The sequence below is a fragment of the Empidonax traillii genome, unplaced genomic scaffold (assembly GCF_003031625.1).
Source record: "Empidonax traillii isolate 1590-97213 ecotype Southwest subspecies unplaced genomic scaffold, ASM303162v1 scaffold837:size744043, whole genome shotgun sequence".
In the NCBI taxonomy this organism is placed as follows: domain Eukaryota; kingdom Metazoa; phylum Chordata; class Aves; order Passeriformes; family Tyrannidae; genus Empidonax; species Empidonax traillii.
The window spans coordinates 390,521-400,654 of NW_020956030.1; the positions used below are offsets into that span (position 1 = coordinate 390,521).

General features: G+C 39.2%; 1 protein-coding gene across 2 annotated transcripts; it reads left to right on the forward strand.

Annotated features, from left to right (window-relative positions):
* The first annotated feature begins 278 nt into the window (after positions 1-278).
* ARGLU1 (arginine and glutamate rich 1) lies at positions 279-9,623 on the forward strand. Of its 2 annotated transcripts, none has more exons than XR_003573273.1 (4): positions 279-884; positions 4,894-7,038; positions 7,466-7,549; positions 8,762-9,623. XR_003573273.1 is itself a non-coding variant. In XM_027902082.1 (4 exons), exons 1-4 carry the CDS (start codon positions 529-531, stop codon positions 8,924-8,926), a joined length of 831 nt encoding a protein of 276 aa, XP_027757883.1. In that variant the 5' UTR covers positions 280-528; the 3' UTR covers positions 8,927-9,623. The 2 variants fall into 2 exon arrangements, 1 of the variants encoding a protein (XP_027757883.1); XM_027902082.1 differs by having other exon boundaries at positions 280-884; positions 4,894-5,119.
* Positions 9,624-10,134: the final 511 nt, after the last annotated feature.

Consider the following 10,134-nt stretch of genomic DNA (forward strand, 5'->3'; position numbering starts at 1 on the left):
AAAGAAAACAGAAACAAACACTAGACCTAAAATTAAAAAAAAAAAAAAAAGAAAATCAGCTAAAAAGAAAGATATCACTGCCCCCGCTCAGCGCTGGCCACGCTGCCCGCGCGTTGCCCACACACCGGGCTCCCCGCAGCCCAGGGCACCGGCCGGCCGGGGCCCCCCTGCAAGCGGCGCTTCCCATTGGCTGCCGAACATTGCCGAGCGCCCTCGGGTTCCTCCGCCGCGACGCCGGAGGCGGCGGAAGGGGGGGAGCGGCTAGATCGCGAGCGGTGCATTGTGGGGCGGGAGAGGAGAGTCGCCGCTGAGCCAGAGCCGCCATCTTGGCTGCGTCCGGAATTGCTCCTGCTCCCGGGGCCTGTTCCTTCTCCTTGCGGCGCAAAGCGTTGGGAAGGGACAGGACGAGGGGCTTGCTCGAGGGGTGCTGATGCGCGCAGAGCCTCCTCGCACCTCTCCCGGGCGCCGCTAGCGAAGGGGGCGGGGGTGGTCGACTGGTCGTCGGCGCGGCCTCTCCTCTCCGCCGGGATGGGTCGGTCTCGCAGCCGGAGCTCGTCCCGCTCCAAGCACACCAAGAGCTCCAAGCACAACAAGAAGAACCGGAGCCGATCGCGGTCTCGCTCCCGGGAAAAGGAGCGGGCGCGTAAGCGCTCCAAGTCCCGGGAAAGCAAGCGGAACCGGCGCCGGGAGTCCCGCTCCCGCTCGCGCTCCAACACGGCCCCTTCCTCCCGGCGCGACCGGGACCGGGACCGCGACCGCGCCTCCTCCCCCCCCGATCGCATCGACATCTTTGGGCGCACGGTGAGCAAGCGCAGCAGCCTGGACGAGAAGCAGAAGCGGGAGGAGGAGGAGAAAAAAGCGGAGTTCGAGCGGCAGCGGAAAATGTGAGCACCGGGCCCGGGCTGGGGGCGAGGAGGGCGGTGAGGGATGGGGGAAGAAGGGGGGTGCGCTGTGCCCTGGTGCTGCCTTTCCGCGCCTTCCTCCTGCGGGCGGGCCGCCTGCCGCTGGGGTACAGGCGTTCGGGCCTTGGCTGAGGCCTGACCAGAGCCGGTTTTCCCGCCATCCGCGCCTGTCCCCAAGGCCAGCTCCCTCAGGTGCGTTCGGAGCCGCCCACTCGGGGGCGAGCCCCCCGCACGCCGCCTCCCGTCCTCCGGCGCTGCTCCCAAACTTCCCTGTGCGGCGAGGCCGCGGCGCCCGAGGCTTTGTGCTGCACCGCCCGCCCCTCCCCGCCCTGGCGTGAGGCTCCTGGTGCGCCGAGCGGAGGCATCTGTAGCTGCTCGGCTGAGGGTTTCAAGAAGCACTGTGAAGCTATTATATTAACACTGAGGGATTATTTTCTTGCCAGATGGGACAGTGACAACCGGTGACTTGTTTTGTTTGAAGCCTTGTCCCTTTTCAGTTTACGTTGTGGGGAGTGTGGCTGTTTGTTGAGTCTGCAGAGATAAATTCTGTTTTAATAAACGTTGGGTATGCACTGATGTTTAGCAGCATAATAAGTTATGAAACAGACCTTTATGCAGCAGAGAGGAGACTAGTTTGAACAGTTGTGATCAGGTGTTTCTTCTTTGAATGCTACCCTTGCTCATTGGATCACTAGTCTAGAAAAAGCACTTGATTGTCTGAGTGGAGTCAAATACTCTTGTTAATTCTCAGATGGAACTTTGAATTTTATTTCAGCACTATCGTTTTCATTAAATACTAGTTGACCTTTAGAAGGCTGGGTGAGCCCGAGTTATCAGTTTCAGGTTTGTTGATAATCTCCTTTGCTAACTTTATATTTTGACAGCGGTGTTGTCAAAAACTTCCATAGTAACACAAACACAGGTGAAAAGGGTTTTTGAGATACTGATTCTATTTTTGTGGTTTATAATTTTATTCAGTACCTAAATTAAGAAAAATATTCCGTCCACATCTTAAATGATGAATTGGAATGGGCTTAACAATTTGAGAATATAATGAGTAGTTTATTTTAGTGTTTTGGAGCTGATTTAGTTCATATGTAAGTAAATTTTCTATTTAAGTTAGTTTTGAAATTTTAAAATGCTCATGAAGTCTGTATAGGAGGAATATGACATTTGAGCAATATTTGCTACAGAACAGTAGACTGCTGAAGAAGAATCAGTGTTGGAAAAGATTGGGTGTGAAATTTTCACACTTCTTCATTTTTCATACTTCTTACTTAATATACTTTAAATTTTAAAAAGAAAAAGCAATAAAACCTAATACCGTGAAAAGTATGGTATTTGAGTAAGTCATCTGTAAATTGCGTTACTTATGTTAGTGTAGACTCATGTTAGTGAAGGAAAGAAGTACTTTCTTGCTGACTGAATAAACTATGGACAGTTCATATATTGAAAGTGACTTTCTTCTTCTCATGTCTATTCAACTCTTAATACATAGCCTAACTTCTGTTCATTCCTGTAATGCTCATTTTCTATAAAGGCCTTGCAAGTATGACTTTTTTTCCCTGAGAAATTTGCTGACATGGAAGTGGTTTCTTTTCTGCAGATTTCAGAAAATTAGTCTTTAAGAGGTAAATGGATCATACTAAAAATACTTTTTTAGTGTAATGACTTATGTGTTGCTCTGGAATCATCAGTAGGCCGGGATGATAAAGTTATACCTCTATATGAAATGCTTTAGGTTCACGTGATTAAAAAAAAAATAGTTGGTATGAACTACGGAATAAATCATTGAGATTTATACCTGTGTTTATAATTTAATTTCCTTGATGAGGTCAAAGGCATTGTAGTATTATCATTGCCTATAAGTGTTAAAAAATACATTTGATTGGTTTAATTAAATTTAAATGGAATTTGTTGGGGTGAGAAGAATGAAACATTTGCAGTCACAGTGAGTACATCATCCACTGCTGAGGATATTTGAAAATTTATTTCAGACATGAATGTCATGGGTATTTTTGTAACTATGCACTATCTTTATTCATTTAGTTAACTTTTGTTCTGGATTTCCAAGTGTTAAATATAAAGCTGTGATAGTTGAATAAAACGCAAGAATATGAACTTTCTGAGAATTTTTCTCTAGAACAGCCACTTAGGTATGCTAAACAGTATTGGTACAGGATAGTGAGAGTACTCGTTGCTAAATAAAACCTCATAAGAGGAAATGAAAACCTTTTAAAAGGATATTTAGTATATAAAGGATGTTTTAAAAATTGTCCAGAAAGGATCGTGGCTTGGCAGAGATACTACTGTATTGGAATGGGGGTGTTGCATTTTTCTGGATGGTGATAGTGGTCTAGGTTTTTTGTTTGCCTTTTGTTGTCTGTTTTTTTCTGAAAAAATCACCTCAAGGCATTTTGTGTCCATTTTGGAAAAGTGAATAGTGGCCTATTGTGCCCCTAGGTAAGATGGCTGTCTCTTGAGGAATGTAAGAATAAAATTCGTCTTCTCAGACGAGTTGAGGGTTCCAAAACTTTTTACTGAAGTTAACTCACTTCTGAAAAGATGACATGTAAAAAGAAGGAATTGGGAGCCTTTCAGCTTTGTGTTTCGCATGCCTATCTAGATCCATACTTCATCATCTCCTATTTCATCTTTGCAAATTGTATCTTGGGAAATTGAAAAGTTGGTAAATCCTGTAACTTTTTTTTTTTTTTTTAATTACTTGTTTTCCAAATAAGATAGATTAGGAGAGGTTTTCCAACTGAGATAGAAGAATGCAAGCATTATGAAAATGACAGGATATGAAGATATTGCAGTTGTAGTTGCTATTCTAAATCAAGGGTTTTTATCACTGACAAACCAAAAAATTAGTTTTATAAGGTTGTTCTAACGCAACAGTTCTGTACTTCACAGAATACTTAAAATGAAAGTTCAATGTCAAGTTTAAAAGCAACAGTTTTCTCCCCAAAGCCCATAACAATTCCAGATAAATGGCACTGTATGAAATACAACTTTACAGTGTTCACTATTCGTCTTTGGATATGTAATTGCTGTGTTGTACTGGTGATTACTACCTGGAATGTTTTTTTCCCCTGCATTTGGTAATTAAATTGCAAATTTAGCTAAACTCTTTGTATCCTTAATGAAAACTTAAACAGCAGTCAGGCTAAGTGATAATAATGCTGCTAAACAAAATTAAAGACAAGACATTTGAAAATATTTCTAAAACTCTGAACATGGAAAGCTGTAGTTCACAAGGATTTATTTAGTGCTTGATATTGGTATAATTTATTATGGATAATTACAGTCAGAACAGAGTGCTGAAATAAAAAAACTTAAGAGAGCTGGGGTACTCAAAATTTGATAGGTAAATGATTGGATAACTAGATCACAGGTATACCACTGGAATTCTAGTTAAAATATTGAAATCACAAATTTTATTGCTTCTGTCTTCTATTTCAAGTTTCTAGTGATGAGTTTGGTGCCTCTGAGGTGGTAACTTTAGGGAAGATTTTACAGGATGTTATTGCTACACATTGAGACCAAATTGAGAACATTTGAACTCCTGAAGGATGGTCAAAGTTGGGTGGGATTTGGATTTTTTGGAGGGGTGGTGGGGTTGCGGTTGTTGTTTTGTGTTTCGGGGAGGGGTTATTTGTTGGTTTGGGGTTTCTCTCACTTCCCCCCCCCCAATTACGGTGAAGAAGTAGTATGAATATGTATTCCTAATCATAGTCTGTTAGTATTTATAGAGATGCTAAGTATGGTATGGGCTGAATGGATTCCCTATAGCAGGAACAGTGGCTGAATATTCACTTTCTTTAAATGTAGGTCAAAGTATTCTTTATATATGTAATTTGTGTATAAGATATAAAACTTTTCAAAAGTCATTCAGTAGCGTGGCTGATGCTGGGTATTGAAGGAGTTTGTTTCAGTGCAAACATTCTTTATGGATTAAAAAGGTAATCCTCATGTTTGCATTTTGTAGTCGTCAACAAGAAATTGAAGAGAAACTCATAGAGGAAGAAACTGCTCGAAGAGTGGAAGAACTTGTGGCTAAACGTGTAGAAGAAGAGTTGGAGAAAAGAAAGGATGAGATTGAGCGAGAGGTTCTCCGCAGGGTGGAGGAGGCTAAGCGCATCATGGAAAAACAGTTGCTCGAAGAACTCGAGCGACAGCGACAAGCTGAACTTGCAGCACAAAAAGCCAGAGAGGTAACGCTCGGTCGTTTGGAAAGTAGAGACAGTCCATGGCAAAACTTTCAGTGTTGGTTTGTGCCTCCTGTTCGGTTCAGAAAGAGATGGAATACAGCAAATCTAATTCCCTTCTCATATAAACTTGCATTGCTGCGAAACTTAATTTCTAGCCTATTCAGAGGAGCTCACTGATATTTAAACAGTTATTCTCCTAAAACCTGAACAAGGATACTTGATTTTTAATGGAACTGACCTACATATTTCAGAATTGTTTGAAACTTTTGCCATGGCTGCAGGATTTATCAGCAGTCCTTTCATTTTTGGGGAAGGGTATTGAAAAACTTGTAATTATGTATCCTTCATTTGTTTCATTTTGTTTACCTAGACTGTAAGAGGCTTTTGCCTTCAGTCAGGCAAAAAGCAGGGTCCAGCAGTGATCTGCAGTACCTGTCTTTAACAAATAGGTTTCTTATTCTTCATTTTAAAATGAACGTTTTCCTTGAGCATACATTGGACTAATTCTGGGACTTCGAGCATAAGCCCATTCACGTCTTCATGAAGGATCTCTGTCCAAATCATTATACCCATTCTTAATAACTACTAACAACTCCTTTTTTTCTCCCTAGAAGTTATAAAAGAGCAGGTTGCCCTTGTCTGAAGTCAAGCTGAACGTGTGACTTGGGTTTTTGGGTTTTTGGATTTTTTTGTTTTGTTTTGTTTTTTTAATCAGCAGCTGGAGCAGAAGCTGAAAATGTCTTTCTGTGAGACAGTAATTTGCTACTAAAGGCTTTGATGCCTGCCTGCACCAATCATTCCAGGATCCAAAAGTTTCAAAACAAACTTCAAACTGTAAAGGAAATCTGTGCTAAATAGTCATAAGTGTTGAATGCTTTTTTCACTCTATACCTCCTACACAGTTTATTTTAAATTAATATTTTGATTGGCTTACAGAAGGAGAGACAGTAGCAATGCAGCTTTCCCCTTCATACTAAATGTGACTTGTCAGTTACATAATATCATTTAATTAAATGAAAAAATGGAATGCTGAGTTACAGTAAATACTAAAAATATTAAATTATACTTTTTTTGCAAATTCAGACTTCAATATGAAAGAGTTTACATTGAATTTACATGTTCATCGTCAGAAAATTCTTCATATATAGAGGTTTTCATTTGATCAGATGGATGACTCTTTTTAAAAAGTATTTTTGCTATTGTCAATATCATGTGGAGAAGTCTCATCAGTTCTTTATAACACATAATAAACCTCCGTGCCTGGAGTGAAGTGTGCTAGCTAGTAGCTCGTTACTAGTCATAGTAAGAAGTTTTCATATGCTTGCTTTGTTCGTATTAACTTTTTTTTCTTACACAGACACAAACCTCTGGCTAACTTTAAATCCTCCAAATATTAAAATAATTCGGATATATATTATGTGAACTGAAACACCTCAAAAACTTTCACGCAGTCTTCATATTTGAGTTGCATAACAGAGTTCCATAAAATTCACCAAGAAAACAACAATTACAAGGCTTTATTTCCTGATCTTGCCTTCCCTGGACTCCTGAATTCCAAGTTCATACTGCAAACGACAGTTTCAGCTGTCTTAAAATTGTCAAAATACTGAATGTTAAGTCCATTCTCCCCATGAAAGAAGCCCATAGCTCCATGAAGTATGGATTACCATTTGTATTTTTCACTAACAGTAAATGTATTTTTCTTATTAATTGTTTGCCTTAGGAATGATTTACATATTTTTGTTCCTTCTTACCATAAACATCTGCATTCCTCAGCTCAGCCTTCCTTGTATGTTGTTTCTTTATAAATGGTTGAGCTGCTGATGCAGGTATTGCCAAGCTAACAGTACAAATCATTTTAAAGAGGAAGCTGGCGCGTATGGCAGCCGAGGAGCACACTCTGCAGGACACTGGACAAGACAGTAAATATTCAACTTTTAATGCTGATTAAAGGAGTATAGGTAAAGAATACGTAGGTATACTTAATTGGTGAGACAAACTATTCACTTTATTTATATTTTCTATATTACTTTTTAATTTGGTAAATACTATCCAGTTTTTGTAGTTGTCCTTGTTGATTTGTGTGATATTAAAATTCTAGTAATAAATTGTCAGGATTCTATGATTAGGGAGGGTTTAGTTGGTTGCTGTTTGGACTGGGCGGGATGATTTAAATTGAGTAGTAGAAACCAGTTTTAGTGGCTGCACAGTTTACCATTGTGAGACAAAATAGGTGGCTGTAAAGCTGCCACTTTAAGTCAGTTCACAGAAGAATTCTGAGAAAGATTAGTGAACATGCAGAAATTAATATTTTACTTTACTAACATCTTGCCCTGTCCTCCCCTTTAGGAAGAAGAGCGTGCAAAGCGTGAGGAACTAGAGCGAATTCTGGAAGAGAATAATCGAAAAATTGCAGAAGCACAAGCTAAACTGGTATGTGAAGATGTAGATAACCAGTTTGTAGGGAAATACAGGTGTCTCTGCTAGATTTGCAACACAGTTGAACAAATTGACCCTTTCTAGAGTTTAACTTACCTATTGCTGGTTGCATCAATAGCATTGCTCTCCTTCCCCTGAGTGTAAAAGACTAGATCCTTAGCAGTAACACTATAATTTGGATGCAGTTAATTTAGAGGGAAATTGCTGCCCTCGGAATTTAAAAAGTCCATTTTAACTATAGCTCATGGGGAAGGTTGAAGTAAGTTTGCAGACATGTTCAGCTTCAAATGACTAATTCTGTTCCGTTGAGCAGGACAAGTACAAACTGGATTTGAGACTAGTATAATGTTGATGTTGAAGTGCTGAAAGGGACTTTCAGCATAAGATTAAGATGTCTAAGTCAGAAAAGTCTAGCATATGTTGGTCTTCAAGCCCATTTAATCAGGTGCCTGCCACATGAAAATATTTAATATGATTTAACTGATTCTAATCACTTGATGATAAGCTAAAATAAGTGTCTTCTAAGTCCTGATTGAACTCTATCAGTTTCAATTGCCCAGGTAATTACAGTTCTTTCATGTAAAAAGGAGGCTTCTTAAAACTCTTTGCTTGAACTGCACCTGCTTTAGATCTCCTCCTGTTTTACCCTTTTCTCAACCTTATTTGGTTGAAACAGGACATAAAGAAAATTTAAACTGATGTAGTGAACAAAATAAGCACCTTTAGAAGACCATTGGAAGAGCTGTAAGAACCATCGGTCAGTGTAAGGACTGACTAGTTACAAATCGAGTAAAGATAGGTTTGGATTAGAAGGGGTTTTTAGAGGGGTTTGGAGCAGAGAGACCTTTGCTTGAAGGTGTGTTACTTCACTGTGCCTGCATCTTACACATCAGGGAATATCTTTTGATTATGTACTGTCTTCCTTAATTAAAGTGTTATTTGCACAGCAGTGCTGAAAAATATGGCATGTAAGCACTCAAGATTTCAATACATGAGCTGTAGAAAGTTCTCAGTGTTTCTTCTAAACTCAATTCAAATAACCATTTTATAAATAGTTTCACTGAAACCAACGATGGCATCTAGCTCAGGCAGAACTGCTTACATACCTATGCAGGATTGGACCTGTTTGGAAGTTAATATGGACTTGTAAATTGCTTTTATGACTAAAAAATAGGCTGGCCTAAATTTTATCATTTTCTTCCATAGGCTGAAGAACAATTGAAAATTGTTGAAGAACAAAGAAAGATTCATGAGGAGAGGATGAAACTAGAACAAGAGAGACAACGTCAGCAAAAGGAAGAGCAAAAAATTATCCTGGGCAAAGGAAAGTCTAGGCCAAAACTGTCTTTCTCCCTAAAAAGCCAGGATTAAATTTCAACTCTGAACTCCTAAAAGAAAAAAAAAAGAATCGGAAAAAAAAAACAAACAAAAAAAAGGAAAACAAAAAAAACTTTGTATGGTAGCTTCATGTTGAAGTGTTTTTGGTTTTTTTCCTCTCAATTTTTTTTTTGTCTTTTTTGAAAGTTGGAAAGTTAGCTTGTTCTAATAGGGGCTGTGCTCTGCAATTCTTATTTTTTTTAAAACTTCCATTAAGTTAAACCCTTATCAGATCATCATTGCCTTTTAGAGCATAATCTGTTTTCATCAGTTTTGTTTCTGTACTGGTGATCTGAAGCAAGTCATGTCACTTCATGAATTGTGGATGATCTAATAAGGTTTTACTGACCTACTAGTCAGAGTTTGACTCTGATAATTGACAGAACTTTATACTGGGTATTGCTGACTTTTAATGTTTTTTTTTGAAGTCAGTAAATACATGAGTAAATTGCCATAGTATTACTGGACCTCTGCGGTTTATTGTTAAATCAGTGTCCTATGATACTGTCCCGTTGTTGCGCTTGATGTTCCTGATACAGGTAAGGAAATAGTTTGTCATTTCTGCTATGAATACATAGAGAGCAGTATTGTCTCTGTTAGATTTGTTTTTATTACATTGACAGCATTCAACCAGCGTTCCCCATTGTGTAAATAAACCAATTTGCTGAATAAAGTGAAAGTCTTAAATTCATATGTTTAAGTAAATTTTTTTAGCACACTTCTATAAACAGCTATAAGAGTGACAATTCACATTATTAAATTCAAGACTATAGTGGTATTTTTTTAAATTTTGCTTTAAACTATTGTGGCTTCTCCTACTTATAATGCAAAATTACACCCAGTAAAAAAATCCCTGCAGTTGTGAATGTTTTTGATGGCTGCTGCTGTTTTTATGAATGTTGGTTTTTATTCTGACAGAGACTTATTTCAGCTCTAGTGTCATATTTAAACGGCTGTTCGGCTTACTGCACCCAGACCGGTACTTCGATATCTAATCCCCTTCGGTTCACCTCATAATGTAGTATATTGTATAAGTTAAGGTCATTACCATATAATGAATCTGATGGATCCTCAAGGATTTAAAAATGGAAGTTTTTTCTCCCAAAGGACTGGACTGGCTAGTATACTTGAAGTGACTAACAGAAAGTGAGACTCTGTCTAAATATATTGTTTTAGCCAGAAAGCAACTGTTATTCATATAC

Bases quoted from the DNA above. Each gene is read 5' to 3' on its own strand.
- ARGLU1 (XM_027902082.1), top strand. From the start codon at position 529: ATGGGTCGGTCTCGCAGCCGGAGCTCGTCCCGCTCCAAGCACACCAAG. The intron at 5,120-7,465 runs GTAACGCTCGGT...CCTCCCCTTTAG, and splicing joins CAGCACAAAAAGCCAGAGAG to GAAGAAGAGCGTGCAAAGCG. The intron at 7,550-8,761 runs GTATGTGAAGAT...TTTCTTCCATAG, and splicing joins CAGAAGCACAAGCTAAACTG to GCTGAAGAACAATTGAAAAT.